The sequence below is a fragment of the Haemaphysalis longicornis genome, unplaced genomic scaffold (assembly GCF_048455015.1).
Source record: "Haemaphysalis longicornis isolate Haplotype H1 unplaced genomic scaffold, Haemaphysalis longicornis Haplotype H1 scaffold_25, whole genome shotgun sequence".
In the NCBI taxonomy this organism is placed as follows: domain Eukaryota; kingdom Metazoa; phylum Arthropoda; class Arachnida; order Ixodida; family Ixodidae; genus Haemaphysalis; species Haemaphysalis longicornis.
Window position 1 is genome coordinate 4,097,042 of NW_027526314.1, and position 22,368 is coordinate 4,119,409.

At 46.2% G+C, this 22,368-nt stretch overlaps 1 protein-coding gene across 1 annotated transcript in view; it reads left to right on the forward strand.

Annotated features, from left to right (window-relative positions):
- The first annotated feature begins 9,363 nt into the window (after positions 1-9,363).
- Positions 9,364-22,368, forward strand: part of LOC144172663 (cytochrome P450 4V2-like) — a 60,747-nt gene continuing 47,742 nt past the window's right edge. Inside the window, exons 1-3 of the mRNA XM_077701303.1 lie at positions 9,364-10,239; positions 13,215-13,324; positions 16,082-16,170. Of these exons, the coding sequence (XP_077557429.1) occupies positions 9,978-10,239; positions 13,215-13,324; positions 16,082-16,170 (461 nt within the window). The 5' untranslated portion in view covers positions 9,364-9,977. The remainder of the gene's footprint in view (positions 10,240-13,214; positions 13,325-16,081; positions 16,171-22,368) is intronic.

Consider the following 22,368-nt stretch of genomic DNA (forward strand, 5'->3'; position numbering starts at 1 on the left):
AGTCTGCCTCAGATAGCGATAATTCTGGTTTATGTCCCTGAATGAGACAAGCGGGGTGACTGCACTCGTGCAGCTCCATAGCACTGGGGGTGAAAGTGCAGGCTTGGTGGGCGTATCCGTTGCCCTCCATGGAAGCGTGAGCAGGGTGTCCAGATGAGCTGAATGGAACCATTTGGGGAGTGGTTTTTTAGCACACGCAGTGCAGGTGGGGGACACCAAACCCGCGTGTAGTTCCGTTAGGCTTGTTTGGAATTTGTGACTACTTTACAAACCGCTGGTTGAGAGCCAAGGCGATGGCTGCCTCTTCTGCTACCATCATGTCTTCGGTCTTGAGTGAGGCACAGCAAGGAGGTTGGTTCTGGAGGTAGACACGATGATGACGTACTGCGGCACTCTACGTTTGGAGGCGTCTGTGCAGACAACTGCATAATCCCCACCGCGGGTGGTGTTGAGCGCTTGAGCCCTTGCTTGTCGGTGACCCTCGTCCGTCTGAGGGGTTCATATTTCTAAGCAAAGGGAGAATATTTTTTTTTCTTGTCGCCAAAAGCCCAGGAGTACATCAAGCGGAGTGATATTTTGTGCTGCCCAGCCAATCTGGTGAAAGATTCGGCAACCCGCCGCAGTTCTGCTCATTCGGAGCTTCTGGATAGAAAGATGACCACCTTTCAGTTTTTTTAGAGCCCCGTGCTAAGCAGTCTCTCTGGGTGCCCTCATGGGAAGACAAATGGCTTGCTCAACCGCCATTCTAATCATTATATAAAGCATCTTTATGTCCTCCTTGCCGAGAAGATGACAGGGGGTTGACGTAAGTGATTCTGGAGAAGACGAAAGCTAATCGAAAGGTATCGTATTCCTTGATCCCCTCGCTTCTTGGTGGTAACTCGCCGGATCATGTGTATGATTTTATTAATGTTGTGTTTGACGCACTGCAAGGATATGTTACTCTTGGTGTTGTCCTGAAGATGTAGGCCCCAGGATTTTGGTGCTGGGGATTGGAGTGATGGCCTGGCCATCAAGGAGTATTTGAATGTGTTTCTTGAGGTATCGTCTGGCGTGAGGGCGGATAAGGAACTGATATTTTTTTTACGCGAACACTGGAAGCCACAGGCCCATTGGCGTCGTACTAGAAGTGAGACGCCATGAGTTAGTGTGTGCTTCGTTTAATCGCTATCGCGTAGCATTTAGCGCGAATGCAGGGGTTAAAGCCGTAGATGTGCTTGGTCAGTGCATCACTTGTCTTCCCCGCCTCCGCGTGGGGGCTCGTAGCTAAATCGGTAAGACTACGGGCTCTTGGTTTGTTACTCGGTTAGTTCCAGGTTCGATCCCTGGCGGTGCAGTAATTTCTTTTATTTCTTTCTGGGAGTTTTTCTGGTGGACACCAACGGTCGCGAAAGAACCCTTGGGGGGGTAGAGGTAGAAAGCTTTGCTTTAAAAACTGCGTCGCCTGTAAAAGGGTGCACCACCGCAGATAGGGTACGATCTAGATAGGGGATAAGCCGGCTTCCGCGCCTGCTCGAGTCTGAGCACAAGGGGTGCATGCGTATGCGCACGTTTTTTCTATACGATTTCAAAAATGGTAATATTTTTGGGCTACTGAAACGCAAATAAAATGGCGCAGCTTGCACTAGTGGTGCAAGGCTGGGGAAACAGCGGAACTGGAGCTCGACCTAACTTGTTTCCCCCTTGGATCCGATGTCAGTGGGAAGGACACACTGCAACAGCCTTGTGAAATCCGGCTAACCTTAGCCTCACCCCTCAGCACTTAGCCAAGCCTAGCAAGGACATAGCAAAACCAGACAAAACTTAGCAAAACCTAGCAAAACGTCACAACACCGGAAAAGGCTAGGTCGACCCCCAGCTCTGCTATTTCTTTTTTTTTCTTGCAGCTATACGCAGAATTTACACCCTTTCCCACCCTACAGAAAATGACGGATGTTGCCTTCGGTCAACACCATTTTTGCCACAGAAAAAGGGTGTAAAGCTAGAAATTAGGGTGTTGGAACCTCAGAAAACGGTGTAATAACTTCCCAACACCCTTATTCCACTTATATATACACCTCTTTTAGGCGATAAGTGTGTAAAAAAGTTTGGTGTGATAGGTGAAGCAACATTGGAACAGGTTAAAATGACAATGAAATATATAGTTAAAATAGAAGAACAAAATCGGAAAAGCCTACCTAATCTAGCACCCGCACGCGCTTAGCAAAAAAAAACAACAACAAAATAACAACTAAAACTGCAAAATGTTGACAGATAATACAACCGGAAATAAACTAACGGAATCAGAAACGTGTATCTAATACAGCGCGCTCATGTGATATACTAAAAAAATCATGCACCACTCTGCCTGACGACGACGATGGTTGAACGAGAAGCGTTGTCGGGACGGATTATTTGTTTGTCGTCTGAGGTTGGACGTAGTTTCGACCATGTCGAAACGGAGCAATCGGATAGAAGCTGGCGTCATAACGTGAGGGACGCAGGTTTGATTACGGCCGCTGAAGCATTCTTTTTTATTTCGCTCCACCCACGATCATTCATCCTCATCGCCAGAGAAAGTTGGCTTTCCTGCAGGGCGTTTTCGCGTTACAGACGCCATCAGCGAGAATACTAAAGTGTCGCCTAAATTATGTATAAGAGAGAAAAGCTGATAACGAGTGCATGAAATCTCAAATGTGTATCTAGTCCAGCACCCTCGCGCGATTCCATTTCAATTAGAACGGGGAACCACTCCGTGTTGTACACGTTCCTCTAAAACAGGAACGAAAGCTCGTTCCTCGTTCCCTCCAAATTTTGAAACGGATTCCCGTTACAAGTTCCTTTTTCACGAAAGGAACGCGTTCCAGTTCCACTTCGAGCATTGGAACGTGTCGTTCATTAACGTTACAATCAAGTTTTCAAATGAAACTATAGTGTCCGACAATCCATGAGCCCAATTCACTTAGAAATTTAAAATCCACATCGAACTGTGCAAAAAAACGCTCCCAGGCGAATTTTTTCAGGGAGCACCGGACAAACTCCGGACGGACGGGTCTAGGGCATTTCGGTGCAGGATGTTTCGGCGCAGAAATTTCCGTCTACGGACATTTCGGTGCGCAAACTTTTCGGCGACCAAATTATCCGGTGCTTGACTCTTTTGCGACAGCCGCTATATTTTTATTTCCGCTCAACGTATGTTATAGACAACAATCAGGAGCAGTGAATTATATCTTCTGATTGATGCCCGGTTTGATCTTTCCCAGGTATTTTTAGAAATTCTACATTTTATACATATTTTATACCTCGTCCTGGCGACACCTGTTAGGAAGCCGATTGAATTCTTTACACACGTTTTTTTTTAAATGCAGAGCATTTCAGTAACTCACGATGTCACCCGCGTTGGCGTCCGTAGTCCGCATCGCTCCCCGTCGGTCTGGCATTGGATTGGATTCGATTGGATTGGATTGGCTTGGATTGGATTGGATTGGATTGGCTTGGCTTGGCTTGGATTGGATTGGTTTGGATTTGGATTGGATTGGATTAAAGTGGATTGTGTTGGATTGTGTTGCGTCATAGCCGCGCCACGTTGCGTCATAGCCGCTCCACGTTGCGTCATAGCCGCGGCAGGGGGTTCACGGCACGTTTCACGTTTCACCATCGACTTCATCGACAATGTCTACGCGGGAAGAGAAGGCGGCGCGGCGGCGTGCTGCGGATGCTGAGCGCAAGCGAGCCGCCGACGCCGAACTTCGCCAGCGAGAAGCCGCAGCCATTCGTGAACGTCGGGCGGCGATGCGGGAGGGAAAACAAGCACAAAAAGAACAGAACTCCTGCTGGCGCAGTTTCAGGCAGGGGGCGCGCGAGCACTGCGAAGGCGGGAAATTTGAAATGCGTCGGGTGGTAGCAGTGAGCGGATAACGGCGCTACAGCCCATTATGGCGAATCAGTGCTCTGCATTTCCAACAGTTTTCACGTAGAGTGGAACGGCTGTAACTTTTTCATTTACAACAGGTTGTTAATTTATATTCGCTCTTTTTTTGCGGCATGCAAATCAGCTATAACAATTAACCGGTCTTTACGATTGTCTAACGCCTTCATTATGTATATTTTTAATTAAATACACTCAAATGACATAAATTACATGCACATTCTCAATATCCAGAGCATAACAACCATTATGCAGCACCCCAGAATACAGAAAACCTTATGAACCGTGTTACGTAGTTACGTAGGCTGGGCTGCCTTGCTAAAATGAATTTGCGAACACTGGTATAGGAAATTGTCGTGGAAGAAGAACGGACCTTTTTTAAAACAGCTGCCGCTTCTATATTTCCTAAATGCTGATTAAGCGCGTGCGGGTTGTGCATACAAATACCACCCATTCTGTTCGGGAAAACCACCCTTCGTTTTATGTTTACATCCTTATATTTCTCGCATTTTAATTCTTTTTTCTTGCAGCCCCCCACCCCCGCCTTTACGCTTGAATCTCGACCAGATTTCTTTTTCACCCATATTAGTTTCACTTTCCCCTGAAAATCTTACAGGCCTGGCGGAGTTCCCGGTCTCCGAAGCGTCACCTCAGTGATACGGGAAAAAGCTTTACATTCACCAGGAGCTCACAAAACCACCATAATGTGCAACAAAAAGCCACCAAAAAAGCTACTGAGGACACAATGGACACTATCATTGCCCCCCCTCCCCCCCCCCCCCCCCCCCCCCCCCGAGGAACAAGCTTGCTGGCTACGCGCCTTCCGCGCGTCGCGGTCATACCGACGGCGTCCCCTCTCCAGTAATCACTTTTTCTTCGCCTTCAGTCGCCCCATTGAGAATTAACTCTTCCAGTCGCGCGTATCATGGACACCCCAGGCATACATCGCTTTCTTCCATTATAAGGAGAAAAAAAATTGAATAGACTGGTCTGACTGGAGCGGCAACAGTCGCCTTCAAGTTTTCCAAGTGCAGTTAACACAACCGTGAAGCACAAGTGACACCCCTCGCTCTCTACCAAGGGGGCTGGTAGCCGGCGGGGCTCAGTCTTCCCCTCCTTAAAGTAACGCCACTGTAAGTGCGATCGTTGGTTAGTTTTAAGTAGAACCGACTCCGAATGCAACGAAGAGGAGATTGATTGAGAAAATAATTAAAAGAGAATGCACACGCACTTAATCTGCCGCGTTTTTTTCTTTATCGCAGTGGTTTGGCGTAGAGGGGGTGAGGGTAGGAGAGATAGGAATGAACTAAAAGCAGCAGCGTCTTGCACCGTTGGGTGATGTGAAAGCAAAGCCCTTCGGTAACACTGAAAGTATTAGGGTTGTTCACATGAATGTTAAAACAAAAAAAGTTGAACGAATGCAAATTAACAACGTTATTTTTAACATCTACGACCGAAATGGGGTTTTACGTGGCAATACTCCGCCCCGGTTTAGTGTTCGTTTCCACGCACGGCGGCGCAAACACAAATCTCGAACGTAAAATCATATAAAGTGACGAAATTACAATAATAAAGTTAAAATGTTCAAATAATGCCTGGGACACCCCGGTCCTCAAAATGTCTGCGCCAAGACGTCCTGCACCTAAATGTCCGTGAACCGAAATGTCCGCACCGAAACGTCCTGCATCGAAATTCCCTACACCGAAATGTCCGGATCCGATTCTTATGGATCCGAAAACCTTACCCACCAGGGAACAATTCTATCCGCCAGACGCGTATCTTGGCCTCCCCAGACAAACGATGAAAGGTGGAAAGCATTCTCGCGGCTAAGCTATTTAGCCGTCGAACGCCGCGTAAGCTCAACCAGCATGAAAGCAAAGCACAAGCTACGGCCCGCTGCGTGGTTATTCTTCTGCCTTCGAGGAAGCACGTTTCGCAGAAGGGCGGTAAAATTGGCCATCTTATAGGAAGTAAAACACAGTGGCGACCTGTGGATTTTTGTGCTGGAGCCTTGGATTGAAAAACAGCCAAATCTTAACGATGTAACGTTTGCAAAAGGAACGCCGTTCCTGCCGTTCCTTCAAAAACCTAACGAGTTACCGTTACAGTTCCACCGACCCTTAATGGAACGGTGGCGTTCCTCCGTTCCTCCAAAAAGGAACTAGTTCGAGGAACGCCGTTCCGTACAACACTGGAACCACTCAAACATACTACGTGATCTCAGAGCGCGCCACAGTCTCGTATATAGTGTACAATTGTTATCCTATGTACACCCGGAGTCAAACGTTTCCGGGAGGCGATTTAGAAATTATAAACCAATTTATCTCCTATCTTGCGGTTGAGCACGTAATTTGCATTCCTAAGCGAAGCATCATACTGTGGAGCATCATTAGCATATGAGTAGCAGGAACTTCGCCACCAGAGAGCGGGAAAATTGACTCCGATTTTGGAAGCCGCGTCCCGGAAACTTATCACTCCGGGTGTACAGTATATACACCTACATACCGTAGCAGTATGCCCCTAGAGTTCATGCACCTGCGTACAAGATATATGCAGTTTCTTACGACAGCCGTAAAAAATGAAACGCAAATGGAAATTCCCGTTTCTCTCTTTTTATGCGTCACGGCGGTAACAAGACTGCAGTGGTCCCGCAAAAACGCGCCGGACACCGTTGCAAGCTTTACCCGGAGTGTAGCTTCCCCGTTGCCGAATTACTCCCGCCAGCGTAAACGGGCATTATACATCGTATGCATAATGCCTTAAGACTACATTTACAAAATGTACCAAGTTTTTTCCCGTCCAGTGTTAGACCTGCTCCGCAAGAATGGGTATGCAAACGTGTTGGGTGTGTGTGTCCTCATTTCGCGACACTGAAGCTTTCTCTGAAGGTGATAGGGTCTGTGTTCTCCCTTGAGGCTTAAACTCAGAGGTGGTGTCGGACCGTGCCCGTCGGCAGGCGGGAGGCAGCACGCGGGCTGGGTGAAGGTCTTGTTGTCCGTTGCCAATGAGAGTAGTTGGCGGACTCAGCGAATGCTCCGGTTTGTCATACATTCCTGTGCGTGGTGCGGCCTCATGCGATTGTCCAGAATTTGTGTGCGCGCGCGTCAGCCTCCTTCATTAGCACCTGGAGCCGCCCGCAAGGCTCACTGCCGGACTAACTTCTCCATCTCCACTCCTTGTGGCCGCCTTTGTTTTTCCACCTGCGCCTTTCGAAATGTCGTAAACACGGACAGCTTCCGCAAACAGCCGCTACCGCTAGGGAACCGGACCCGTGTTTCGTGAGCTCTCTGTGCATATGAACATTCGGGACATAAAAAGTATCGGCGTTGCAAAAATGAGACTTGTTTGTGTAGAGAATGGACGAGGGTGCTGTGGCGATCGGAATTTGTCTGCAATAGCCGAAGAGTGGTGGCTTCTTGTCTTGTTAACCGAGGATGAGGTGGTGGGAATTTCCTTTTGCCAAGCCTATAATGTTCCATGACGTCTGAATACCGGAAAATTGTGTCTGTTTTGATGCCAGCCGAGAACATTCCGTCTCGGGTAATGGCCCGGTGTATGTACGCGCGGGCAGCGGTTTGGGCCGCCTCATTACCGTCGATGGGTTCATGCCCAGGAACCCAGACGATTTCTATCTCAGGTAGCTGTGCAATGATTTTCAGAATGATCAGTGCTGGTAGACCACAAGTCGCAGCCTGGGTATCCTGGAATAAGAATGCCGGCCACCGGGCGAGTGCCCTGTTATCAGCACTTACGCTCAATAAACGTTTATTCTCTCTTTTTGTGTAGAGATGACTTTTGTGTGCAGGCAGAAGTAAGTCTCAGTGACAGAAAAATATCCAAAGGGGCTGTTATATCTGGCTCTCGGCGATCCGCATTTGCCGTATACGGTCCAACTAAAAGCCCCAAAATTGGCTAAGCCCTTCAACACGAGTTGAATTTTATTCCTCGCGCGCTCGGCCGCGCGACATTTACTACATGTTTTAGCACGACCACTATACGAAATAGGGGATGACTGCATGAAAACTGATTTGCAGAGGGGCGGATTTTTATAACTTCCTATCATCTGGGTCGCCACAGGGCGTGTCGAATGGTGGTTGGACTCGATAAGGAGCTACGACATCTAAGCCGTCAATACCGGTGCACGGAAACAGCAAAATCATTTTAGCAGAGTGCTAAAGAAGCTCTGAATAAGAACTGGTCGTTGCTGAGTTTGATAACACAGCTTGTACCGATGAAAGCCACTATATATAATTTAGCGCAACCGGAGTTCCTACCCGTAGCAGTGTTCACGCGCTGTAAATGTGATTGATTGATTGTGGGGTTTAACGCGCCGATGCAACGCAGGCGATGAGGCGCGCCGTAGTGGAGGGCTCCGGGTTAATTTTGACCACCTGGGGATCTTTAACGTGCGCCGAAATATGGTACACACGGGCGTTTTTGCTTTTCGCCTCCATCAGAAAAGCGGCCGCCGCGGCCGGGAATCGAACCCGCACGCGCTGTAAATGTGTTTTATTACCATTATTACCGGCAATACGCCGATGAGATAATTATCAGTGTGTTCACTTCAGCCATTGTTTTCATGATTCTAGAACTCTGTTTCCACTTTTTGCAACAACAGAGCCGCCCCAATTTTTGTCTTTTTTTTTTATGCTGGTACGCCGACAAGTCTGTTTCACAGCGTGAAAGCCACTGACGTAACAGGCTGACATATGCCAAGAGCCACTTCTGGGAATCAGTACAAACAAGAGTACAACTCTGAGGACAGTCGCTACGAGGGGCGTTAGCGCTATTTAACGCTAAAGTCCCCTTGACTTGTATTCACAGCTTATCTTATCGAGTCATTTTCCCTCTTGACGTTTCTCTCTCCCGGAGCTCTTACCCTGGAATCGGGGGCACATGAATTGAAACGCCGCTCTTGTCCACGCTTCCAACCCGAAGCGAAAAGAATAAAGTAACACATTCGCCGTTAAACAAAGCTCGCGTGCGTCTCCTTTCCTGAGCAGGGCGAGGAAGCAAAAAGGGGGCTGGTCCGTGCGTTAGCCGCAATTATTTAGAGAAAGACAGGAATATAAAAAAGGGGTTTAGCGTCAAAGCGCAGATTGCTCTAAGAGGGGAAAGAGCCCGTCATAATGCAGTGCACACCGGCCGCTGACGGAAAGTCATGCGTCGTATTCGAAAAATGAGTAAATTGGTATCTCATAGTGAACGTAATTGCTTGTTACGGAACTTGACCCTGAGACCACGTCCTTTCTGTAGTTGTTCATGAGCTTTGAATTTTTTCTTTCTTTTGTTCTTTGCGCAAAGCTTGCTCGGTGCGCGTACGGCCGTCGCCGTGACAACCGAAGAACTAACAAAGGAACCGCTCTTATTATCAGTGGCCCCGGCCAGCTAATCCGCGTGGTCATGGACAGGGGAAAAACAAAGTTCCCCGACAAATAAAGAAAGGAAAAAATAAACGTAAGCAAAATGAAGCGTGAGAAGGTACGGAAGTCTCCTTTCCACGCTAACCTGGCCGAGTATTTACATCTCGTCCGGATCTTGTGTACCTTAAAAAAATACTGGCCTTCTCGGCGCTATTGTGCCCGCGTATCCGGACTTTCTCGCGCTGTGCGGAGCGAAACAACTTCTCAGGTTGCGGGCTAGCCTGCGAGGCTCAGCCGGGTGTGTGTGATCCTTTGCAGAACTTGCGCTTAACTAGGACACATAGACTCTGTGCCGAAATTTTATATTATCGTTCAGGAGGGAAGTAAAGTGCACTGCGCTGGGCCCGATACAGCGTTACCGGACGGTACGACAGCGGCTGCTTCAGCTCTGTTAAAAGAAGTCCCCTTGCAGCACATGAATTTATTTTCTCGTGCATATTGTGCTGGAGAGCTCGGCTACTGGTGATATATTTCATTTCGGCTTCTATTTCCCCCTTGTTCCAAAATAATTCTCCTTCGCCCTTACGTCGAAGTCGAAAAAGCGCTCACAGCTTTTCCCTCCGAAGGCGCTTTGGCAGTGTAGATCACATCCCCGTAGCGCAGTGTTCGAGCCGGGCAGTGAGAAAGTGACTGCGAGGTTTGCGACAATGGTAGAAGGCATGTTCATACCATGGCTTTCAGACTCGCGGCCGATGTTACCACAGTTCCACAGCCTGTTGGTGCGGGTATCGCCGTTGATAGTCCTCGCCGCCCTCTGGCTCTTCATACTGAGGCCCCTGGTACAGTGGGTGCGAATATGGTTGGCGCTGAAACCCATCCCGGGCCCCTGGGACGGCATTCCCTTCTGGTACTCGGTGAAGGCCTACTGGACCATGAGCAGGACCACGGGACTCAAGGATGCCACAGTCGGTGAGTAAAAGAACCAAACTTTGCGAGTTACGTAGTCAAGGAACGGCGCTTTCTCTCGGCAGCTTCAACGTGAGGAAGCGCTTGTTTTCTGACACCCTCGGGCATGACTCGTGGCTTTTCACGACGTGGCACTGACATACAAAGTGTTATTTCAATTTCGGAAGTGCTAGAAACGGAGTTAAAGAGGAAAGCAGGCAATTCAGACGCCGTATGTCGCTATCAAAGACAAGAATAACGCGCATGGTTGTTAATTATCAATTATTTTGACGTGCAATACCACACCCCTTTTTGGTGTTTAACAATAGGTTACTACTCTGATAATTCGAATTATAAGCCTGGTTTGGGCATCCCGTATATTCAGTCTTCGTAACTTTTTTGATGTTCGTTTGTAAAGGCTTCAACGTTCCTGATGAAGCACAGTACTGAAGCTTCATTGCCCAAACATTCGGCCTGCCACCCGTAATATGCTTCTAATTCTAGCTGTTTAAGCGAAAATGCGTATCATCGCCGCGGTTAAATTGCATTATTCTGTTTATTCTGTTCTGTTAGGCGTAGGCCTTCCATAAAATTTTAATGATTCGCTGTTTGACTTGCAATAATACCCACGTTTTTTTTTCGGCGGAGAAGTGCTTTTATTGGAATAAAACTTCTGAAATACACCACACTCTAAGAAGTCCCTGTCAGGCGTCTTGACCACGGCGCTCCATAATGGCAAATCGAAGGGGCCTAGTGTGCAAATACGACGAATGGCATGGCCGAGCATTCAATTTGAGTAAAAAAGGTAATCTGCGCAGGTACATTGCGCAATGCGAAACGTCATTGTATAGGTATCTTTTTTTATGGCTTAAATATAAATAAACTTCCAACTTTGAACTTCAAACTCCATTCGCGCCTTGCGTGTTGTCCCTGCCGACATGCACTATTTTCTTGTCAAATCATATGTTTGGCTTCGTCCTTCGCCGAATTTGCACACTTGGTCACTTTAGTTGGTCATTCTGGAGCGCTGTGGGGAAGAAGACCTACGGGCCTGATTGGGTGTAGATCACGGCAATTCATCTAAGGTTAACGGTTCCCCTCAAATTAAAACCTGGTCACTTTGCCCAATATTTCGGAATATTGTACAGCGCTGGAAAATCAGGGTTAATATTTTAATGGTGTCCTTTTATTAACTGTATCAGTATACGTGAAGTTGGCAACGTTGTGAAGCCACACACGAGAAGCCTTTTTTTTCCCGGTGGCCTCCTTATTGATTGGTCTCAGGGCGCCACTCGCAAGATACCCTTCAACGAAGGCACTCATATTTCAGATAATATAGATTGATCAATTGCCGAAATTGAGACTCGAAAATATGTGAGCTTCTCCAAAAAACATTCGATCTGGTATACATTAGCTATCTATTTCATTCAGATCAAGCCTTTCAAAACGAAATAAATACACTTTTTGTTTAAGAATGGTGCAATAGCATTAGTTCATGGCTGCATGATAGAAAGTTGAGCGAATTGGTTTGGTACATCTTCTAGGTGCCTCCGGTCTCATATATCCAGGCATTTTCCCCTGATTTGTTTTCGTTGCGTATCGGTTTAAGAGTGGCAATCTGTGGCCGCTTTAATAAAACTAAGCTATTTCGTTTTTCAAAACATTTCAGTTTTGCGATCGCTGCAAAGATTTTTTAAGCACGACTGGCCTTTGCAAGCCTACATGCGCTTGCTTCATGCGGCAGCACTTCCATGCCTCCTTTTTTGCTTATTGGTGCGTTCCGCGCAGCGCATAGCGTGCGATTACAGGAACGGGAGAATATTGGTGCTGCCACCGAGCCCTACCGCTCCCTTCAAAACGGGGTGTATGGGCCTTACACTCTCATGCGTTCAAGCGTAGTGCCAACGCTTATCCCAGCACTTACCACACCATGCTTGAGTGTTAAAAAAAGTTTGAAAATATACATTCCAGTTCACTTTTCGTTGTGACGGCAATAACGCAGGAGGCCTTTCCGGCACAGGAATCGTTGCTGATATCTTTTAGCAGAAAACTGGAAGAAATATTGCTCATTCAGACATGCAGTTCATTATACAAATACGTAGTCAATAATAATGCACGTGGCGCGGGGCAAGGAAAATCGGTAATACGATCTGTTCGTTATACCCCGGCATCTATATGCTATGGAAATGTTAATGTGGTGACTCGCTTACGTAGGGAGACCCTGCTTGCGGATACTAGGCGATAATCGGGCAGCTATCACCACTGCCCATCGGCTGTGCAGACACAGACAGCGTGAACTGATGCGTTGAAGCCCCAAACGAAACATACTTATGGGTAAAACTATTTTAACGAATTTCTAGAACAATTGTTGGATTAAGCCTTCGACGCTACGTATTAAGCAGGGGGGCGCACCGGAACAAATGTGGTGTCAGAAACTCGAATACATTTTGGGTTTCACCAAAGAAATAAATTGTTTTATTATCGAAGTCAAAATTAGAAGATACGCCAAGCGAAACTTCGTAAAAGACTGTCTGTAATTGGAAACCCATGTACGATGGTGATAAATGAATCTGCATGGGGTGGAACTGTGGACACGCCCTTCTTGCGCCTGAACTGTGGGACGTTAGTTATGCTGACGCCGCCTTTCTTTCGGCTGTATCGAGAAACGCTGAGTCTACCGTCCATTCCTGGGTCTGCATCACGCTTTTAAAGGTCTGCAGCCTCTCAGAAATGTCTTACTGCTACGGCAGCATCAACCGGTCCGCATGTCAGTGAGTGGCGAAACCGGCCTGAGTACGCATGCGCGCGCTTGTCGATAAGTAGAGGGCATTGAGTGACGCTGTTCTCTTTTAGAATATTGGGCACCGCACCAAGGCATCCCCACAATTTTTTGTGAGGAACTGATCAACTGATGTGAACTAATTAAACATGCTTATCAGTTTTGTGCGCTTTTTTTAAGATTATGTTTCGTAACTCTTCTTTCCCCCTTTCATGCCCAGGTTTTCTGACCATAGTGAACCAGCTGACCAAGGAATACCAATGGAAGACATTCAAGGTCTATCTCGGTCCGATGCCTGTCGTCATTGTGCACACTCCTGAAGCGGCGGAAGTGAGTGCACAGAAAATGGTTGATATGTGTTGCTGGAAGAAGAGAAAGGCCAATATCACGCACCAATCAATTAGCTTACGCCACTCGGTACTGACCCGCTACTTTCTGGCAGCCTTCATACACCTCCACAAGTGGTGCTTTGCGAGATCTATACGTGCAAATGAACGCGTTAGCCTTACCGTGGATTGTGTAGGTCACTTATTTATTTATTTATTTATTTATTTATTTATTTATTTATTTATTTATTTATTTATTTATTTATTTATTTATTTATTTATTTATTTATTTATTTATTTATTTATTTATTTATTTATTTATTTATTTATTTATTTATTTATTTATTTATTTATTTATTTATTTATTTATTTATTTATTTATTTATTTATTTATTTATATACCTTAAAAGCCCAGAGGGCATTACATAAGGGGGATACAAAAACCGGGTACAACATTGTCAACTATACATTTGGTGAGGGAACTGGAACAAAGTGGTGAGTCAAAACAGCATGTAACAAACTTGAAAAGAAGCGAGCACGCATAGTCAACACGCGTAATACAGCTTACACGAAAAGAATCGCTACATATCTTCACCGGCTTCTAAATAAGACAATAAAGCAGATTTGAAACGCGATGGATCAGTGAGGGAGACTATGGTTGAAGGTAGGGAATTCCATTCGTTTATACACAAAGAAAGAGGTGACAACTGGTATTTGTTAGTGCGCGAAAATATTGGTTTAATCTTATGCGCATGGTCGATTCGAGTATTGGTTGATTGTAGGGTTTAACGCGCCGACGCAACGCAGGCGATGAGGCGCGCCGTAGTGGAGGGCTCCGGATTAATTTGACCACCTGGGGATCTTTAACGTGCGCCGAAATCTCGTACACACGGGCGTTTTTGCTTTTCGCCTCCATCAGAAAAGCGGCCGCCGCGGCCGGGAAGCGAAGTCGATTCGAGTAGATACGTAAGGAGCAGGGTGAATGAAGCTTCGGGAAAAAGTTGTGTCACTATTATACAAAGAGTGAAAAAAGGAAAGGCGAGACAACTTTCTGCGCATGGCAAGAGAAGGAAGGTTCAAATTATGCTTTAGTAATGAGACGCTTTGATAACTAGAGTAGCAAGAACAGATGAACCTGGCTGCTTTATTTTGTACTGATTCCATCATATCAGTCAATATTGCCGTATGAGGGGGCCAGATAGTTGACGCGTACTCCAAGGAAGGCCTGATCAAAGCTTTATATGCCTGAAGTTTAGTGTCTGCGTTTGCGCACTTAAGATGACGCTTCAGGAGACCGAGTTTTTTAAAGGATTTATTAGTAATGTACTCAAGATGACTGTTCCATGTTAAATCATAGCTTAGAAAAATACCAAGGTATTTTATAGATGACGCCGTCTCAACTATGCTGTCATTAATTGCATATGTGGGAGGAGGGTTGGTTGTACCGGAAGAAAATCTGATGTGTTTGGTTTTTCCAATGTTAATTTCCTTTTGCCACAATCGGCACCACTCCGCGAGTTTCATTAAGTCTGACTGTAGGGTAGAAACGTCGGTTTGTTCGGTTATTTTCCTATATACGACACAGTCGTCCGCGAATAGACGTATTGAAGAGGCAATGTTAGATCCGATGTCGTTAATATAAACCTAGAATAATAAAAGGCCAAGTACAGATCCCTGAGGAACACCTGATGTGATCGGGCTTTTTCTGGAAATTATATTGTTGAATTTTACTGATATGTGTCGGTTGCATAGGAACTCGGAAATCCATTGTGTCGTTTTTTCGTCAAGTTGAAGGTTACGGACTTTGGCTAATAAACGTTTGTGTTGTACGCGATCGAATGCCTTAGAAAGATCTATAAAGATTGCATCAGTAGGAACACAGTTATGCATGGATTTATGGAGGTCAGTTAACAGTTCAAATAGTTGGGTATTGCAGGAGTGCTTGTTGCGTAAACCATGTTGGTTCTCGATGAGTAAATTGTTTCTGTTTGCGTGCGCCATAATGTGTGAGTGAAGAATATGCTCTAGTAACTTCCAAGAAATACACGTTAACGAGATAGGCCGGTAATTGTTAGGAGAGGACTTTTCGCCAGATTTAAATAGAGGTTTAACATGAGCATATTTCCAATCCTCCGGTACACAGCCCGTATCAAGCGATTGCTGAAAGATGAGTGTCAATAGGTATGCTGATTTGTGGCAGGTTAATTTGAGAAGTTTGGCGCTAATCCCATCAGGCCCCGGGCTTGTTTTGCAAGGAAGACGTCCTATTGCACGCGCAAGACCGTTTTCGATTACGGTAATTGCAAGAAAAGGGTGGAGAATGTTACGTTGGGCCGGCATCGGAAAAGTTAGTGGAAGTTCGTCCGCAAATACTTATAAGGTTCCCATATCCATGATTCTTTTCTAGCTGTACGCTCTTAAGAATACCCGGGGTCTACTTCCTTAGAATGCACTTCAATGACTAAGTTAATACTGAATTTCTTGAAAACCACTTTTGTTAATACTTTTAACAATGATCGCTGTGCTAAAAACTACAAAAGTGGCGACTAAAATAGAGACGCATAAAAAAGAGAGCGTGGTTGAAATAGCGCTGCTGCACATTAGTAAAATGTTTTTTTGTTGTTGGTGCGTGTACTTGAGTGATAGCGGCACTTTTTGAGATGTATTACGTGTCCTGCAACCATTTTTACACGAAAATTACAGCGGTAACAGCGTTACCTAAACGCCGTCTTTTACGCATCTCTGCCTTTTCACATTACAGACGCTGCTGATGAGCAAGGAGAACCACAGGAAACCCTACGTATACAGCTTCCTATCGACGTGGCTGGGACCGCACAACCTTGTGACAGCGTAAGTGGCGGCACGCAGTAACCGGTGATTTCGGCGATTTCTTGTGGTAATTAAGACTGAAAATGAGCACCATTTTCAAGTTCTGCAGTCTACTGGAGGCTTGCACGAGAGAAACCGACATGGCTATGAAGCGATTGCCGCATGTGTCATCCGGAAATGGCCTAGCTCCGCGTAGTCTTTAGTTGCTGAAATGTCACCTTCCCTAACTTATGCCGGGATTTCGTATGCTTCCATAGAGCGGCGGGAGCAATTGAAGTTTGCGTAACTTCCACAGAGGAAGAGGAGTAAACGCTATATACAGCAGACGAAAGACGGTAGAGTAGTTTATCTTGTGCGGGGCGTCCTTAGACAGGGAAGCCTTGAGTTCGGGCTACGCCTTTGGCCCTGTCGATCAGGTAGCCTTGGTCATCAAGGTGTGAGTGTCGGTGCACTCCCTCTGCTCAGGGGTGCGATTAAGAAGGGTGATAGGGGATAGGAAGTGGATGCGCTTCCATACCATGAGGTAAGGAGTGTGTGGAGATGGGCAGAGCTAGTAGATGTAGGTGTAAGAAGGGGGGTGGGTACTTGGCGTGTGATAGTGTGATAGTGTCGCGGTAAAACGTGTTGCTCTGCGGGCGGTACAGTGTGATTTCGCGTTCTTCAGATCCAAATAAACAGAAATTAAAGAAAAATAGCGAAACGAAGATGCCAAAACCCAATGCTAACTTCCATGAGGAATTCTAGGATAGTGCGGAGACGTTCTGGCCACATTCGTCGCACTTGCCCAGATTCCTCGTGGGGTTTCTTGAGTGGCTCATTTAGTATCATGACGCTTCATTTTTAGCTCTTGTTTTTGTGTTTATTTCGTCTCACCACACTTTGATGCTGTTTTTATCCCAGACGGTGTCTTTTTGTAGTAGGATTCACTGCATACATAAAAACAAGTGGGAAAGCCAACTTCAGAAATACTTCAGGAACACTTGACGGCTATACACCCAACCCTGTTGAAGTGAGCTTCACACTTATAAATTTGTTGCGAAAAAGACAATGTTCAGGGCAGTATAAGCAGCCTCACATAAAGAAATGAAAGCCCTAGAACCTTTTAATATCAGCTCAACGCGTTACGTTTAGGACGTATGCAAAATTTTGCATGGGAAGTGGGCCCATACTGCTTACGCAATCAAGTGGGACAGCACTCCTAAATTCCCGTGACCTGATTGCAACGGTGCAAAGTCATATGCCCCGATAGTTCACGATTTCAGAAAACCGACATGGAAGGCACTGATGTTCCGTACTGGGGAGGAAAATTCCCATTTCTCGGTCCAGAAATTCTCTATTTTTAGCATATTTTCTCCTCAGGTTTCTCAAGAATTCCAAGAAAAATTCCCTGCATTCTCTTCTAGCCCCTGATAGATTTCCTGAATAGATTTCATGAATTACTGCCCGGTTTTCGTCGTTAGCCAACGCCACTTATGTTTACTTTACGTAGCCTTGCGGACGCAGCCGCCGTTCAAGGAATTAGAGGTTTAGTGTGATCTACATTCCACTGCACATACCGCTCAGCAGCCTTTGACTATTTATTTCACGCTTCGTACCAAACAGCGTGCTTACTTTGAATGCTAAAAATCCAAGTTTAAACGGCCCGTTTGTAAAAGAACTACACATTGTTGGGTAATCAAGGTGATTTTTGCTCAGCGCCGGGCTTCCTGGCGCCATCTTCTGTTGAGTGCTAGCACGCGGACTAAGGCACACTAGAAATACATTTTTTTAAATTGCGCAGGAATGCGTGCGAACAGGCTTCAGCCCTCCCGCCGCCGCCGCTTCACGCTTTACTAGCTCGTTCTCGGGGTATTCTTTCGTCTATGTTCCCTCGTGTTTTATGAACGGGATTGAAACCGGTCTCGGATGCTTGTGGCTTGCGCTAACACGACTGCAGAAATTTGCACTCAAATTCGAGGATGTGTTCGGGAAATTAAAAAAAAAAGCAACAACAAAGTAATAAATGATGCGGGGTACGGTTCCCTGACTTTATTTTTCTTTTTTACTCCAGGACTCCTAAAATTCTCTGAATGTATTAAAGATTCCCTTCCCCGAAAAAAGGAAAATTCCCCTCACGGCACATCACTGATGAAAGTCCAATCAAGCCATACACACTAGGACAGTACTGTGGTTGATCTTCACCACATTGCACTCTATTTACCAATCCTGCCGCCAATGGTGAAATTTCGATGTCCATCATAACGACGTCGAGCATACGATTTGATTCAAAAGCTCAATCTGCACTTCGGCATCACGCAAAGCAAGCGGGTCGTTGTGCACTGCGCAGTGCAACACGCAGATCACATTTTGACTCACTTTCTATGCAAGTTGCTGACATTCGCCGCATTTTCTTTGCTGGCGGCATAGATTGTTCTCTCAAATACGTAGTGGCGAAGCGCAACCACCCGACTGTATTTATAGTGTATGTACTGCCGCAGGACATATTAGTAGGAATTAAGAAGAAGAAATGGACGTGGGCAGGGCATGTAATGTGAAGGCAAGATAACCATTGGTCATTAAGGGTAACGAGTGGATAAGGGTAACGAGCCGTCCAGGAGCGAGCCAACTGCGTTCGCTATAAGAGAAAAGTATTTTCTTTGTTGACATCTGAATAGGCATAATGTGATGTTTTCCTTGATGTTAATCGCAACGTTTCCTGAATTTCTTATCGCAGCATAATTAACATTTGCGCCTGGATCCCAGCAGTAAAAAATTCTCCCTACGTGCGTACAGGCTCACGTCACAATGGACGCGTTGTAATCGCCATCATCAACTTCACTCGCTCTTTACTCCCGTGCTTCAATCGGAGTGACGACTGCGATGAGAATCGCACTTCTCACGTGATCGCGGAGGGGAACGACAAAAGCCCGACAGCTCCCCTCGTCAGATGCTGTGCTGGAGGAGGGACAGAGTGACGTGGTCCTCTGGGGCACCTCTTCGGGTATCCCCGCTCTCGAGGCGAAAAAAGGAATGCTACTTGCCACTCGCTCTTCGCGTCAGTGATGAGCTGCGTGTGTTCGGGCGAGCATGAATGCAGCCATCAACTGCCTTCGCGCGCTATGTGCCTACCGGTAGCATCCCTTGGGGTTTTTTTAAGGCTATAGTCTTTATCTGTTTGGCGAAATGCGAAAATTCTAGTCTATCTGTATGTTTCTGCCTGTCACTCTAAACACGGCAAAGAATGGGTGCGCACGCAGTATATACGGGCAGGACCATTTCGAACTACTAATGCTGCAGTCATGGCTCATACATGCGCAAACTATTGATTGGAAAGGAAAAAGCAGGCATATCTGACGCAAGAAATACAATAGATGTTGAATAGGGGCGAGATAAACGTGCACTCTAAACAATAGATGGCGTCCTGAGTTGCCCAAGCTTAACAAAAAAAGTCCCAACAGATGGTCCCCGAGCAGTGCAAACACGGGAAAATTTAACTGAGCAAACTTCCACTGCCTTCATCACGTGAGGAGCGAATGAGGAGAGAAAGAGCGCGAGGGGTGAGAGTGGAAGAGAGGAGAGGGTGCTACTTGGCAGGGGTGGAAGAAGATTATTGCACTTCGACGACATTTGCAGCGGAGAAAGCCGATACGTGGTCAATTCTGAATGCGGAAAGCAGAGAAAGCCACTAGGGTGCGACTGCGACCGATGATGTTCAGCTGGGGCGAATGCGGGAAAGTTTTGGTGGCAATGGAAGAGTTTCGAAAGGGTTCGACGCTAGAAAAAGACCTTCCAACTTTAGCTTTGCGTTGACTATATATGCGAACCCTAAATTAGGTGGTATAAATCCATCACCCTATATTCCACGTGTTTCGAGATACCTACGATCTAGTGCTCAACTTGGGGTGGTGGTGTCACTAGATGGAGTAATCAGATAGGGTACGTACGATCACGGCCGAGGATTACGGCCAGCACAGTGCAGCGTTCACCCTGCACGTCGTCGCGTCCTAAGGCTCGTTTCGTTCCCCGATATTTTTATATGGTGATTGTTTCGCTATCAAACTTCATTCTGCTCATATAAAGCTCAGAATAAATTTCCTCTAATCCAGGCGTTGTCGTAAGTGGTCGTCCCGAGCCATGAGTAACGTGCCTGAGACTGTCACGCGCAACTATCGCTTTCCTGCCTGATTTACGGCTTTTAGCGTTTAAAGCGGGCCGCCACATGCCCGGTTTGGCTGTCTACGAGAAACGACTCTGCGAGACACGACTGCTCATACATGGGAACACTTCGGTCAATTTCTGCGTGCTACAACGTTGGCGCGACAGAAAAAAAGGCCTGGGCCAAACTCATAGGCAGCCTGCTGTACTTAAGTGAAAGCCTAAATGGCCAATTGAGCAAAAATGGGCTCAATTGCTCAAAAATGTTTGGAGCGGCTCTTGAACGGTCATTGACTGCGACGCGTGCGAACGCGCGTGCGCCATCTACAAGCATGAAGCGGCGGCGAGTTCCATAGCTATAATGAAACACATAAATAAAGCCCGTACAGGCCAGCGCTGAGCCACGAGTAAAAGCAGGAAGTGTCTATGGACCATGGTCAAACTCGTTTGATTTTGACACGCCGCACGTTGAGCGAGCTTTCCACGACTAGAGCGCTGCGCGACGTTCGATTGGGGTGACGTTCAACTAGACATTAATGCCACATTATAGGAAGCACATCGTCGCCCTCGGTGTTTTTTTCTGTATTGTTAGCCAGGGCAACCTCTCGGTAATAATTTCTCATCGCCACATTTAGAAAGGTAGTGTCTGCAGTCGTGTAGCTTTGGCTGTCGGGCAAGGCAAGTGGCTGGCCCCGGCAAAAGGGCAAGGCGAGAACATCACAAGAGCCCTGCGCTCCAACGACGCTAATTACAATGAATTGAAGCGCTAGTACAATGGGACAAGTGAGTCGAGACACACAAGGCGCTACCTCCAACAGTTTTATTAGCCGCCGGATGCACACACACACACACACACACACACACACACACACACACAGATGTATATATATATATATATATATATATATATATATAAAAGAGAAGGTCCCCTCCACCCCGAGAAGTCGGAGTGGCGCTGGCTACCACCCCCAAGCACTGGAAAACATTACATTGACATAAATACCCCAGAAACGGGAGGGGGAAATCGCCCCGCCGGTAGCGTAGTGGTTATCGCACCAGATCGGTATTCTGGAGGTCGTGGGTTCGGTTCCCACCTGGCGGGCATTTTTTCACCACTTTCTTTCTTTCCAAATTCTTTATCTGTTTCAGTGACCTACCACATCCTCCCCCTTGCTTTCCGAGGTTTTCTTGACTGCCAACCCTTATTTTCTGTCTATATATATAAGCAGTAAAAGATTAAGACTGGTCCTCCAGTCGAAACGTCAGTAATCCACTGTTTTTGTTTTTAATCGTTTTGTTTTTAATGTTTTTAATATATATATATATATATATATATATATATATATATATATATATATATATATATATATATATATATATATATATATATATATATATATATATGAACACTGGCCCACGTCATAATACAATTTTATAAAACTTGTGGAAGTAGCGCCTTGAGTGTATCGACTCGCTTGTCCCGTTGTCCTAGCGCTTTGTCATGTTCGACCAACAGGCCCAAACCAGCACCCTCGTGAACCAAGCATGCTAACCTAGTGCGTCTGGCCATCCCACCCATTGTCTCGAGCGTGTTGCCAACTGGTGTTCAGCAAAAAAAGCACAAAATAAAAAGAGGACTAAATGCTATCAAGGGAAACAAAGAAAAAACTGCTTAGAACGACAACTGCAATTCCCACCACAAACATGCCCGCCGGGGTCCGTCTGTGACACCCGACGCGGAGACGCTGTGGCATTGCGCCACTGCGTGGATTAGATTGAATAGCCGACTGATCCGAAACCATACGTAGAGACATGGTGGCGAAACTGAGCAGCTTTAGACGAATACAAAGAAACGAAAAAATAGAGGACGACGGCAGAATATCACCTAAAATTTTATTGTAGAAAACAAGCAATTTCATGGAAAACAACCTTTTTCAAGATTGCACATATGCGCATGTTATCGCATAACCGGCACGAACACATTTCAAAGCAAGCTAACAAGGCTGCTCGTGCCTAAATTTAGGAGCGTGCAATAAACGAAAACCCCTGATCATGTAATTAAACAAAAGCGTGACTGGCGCATTT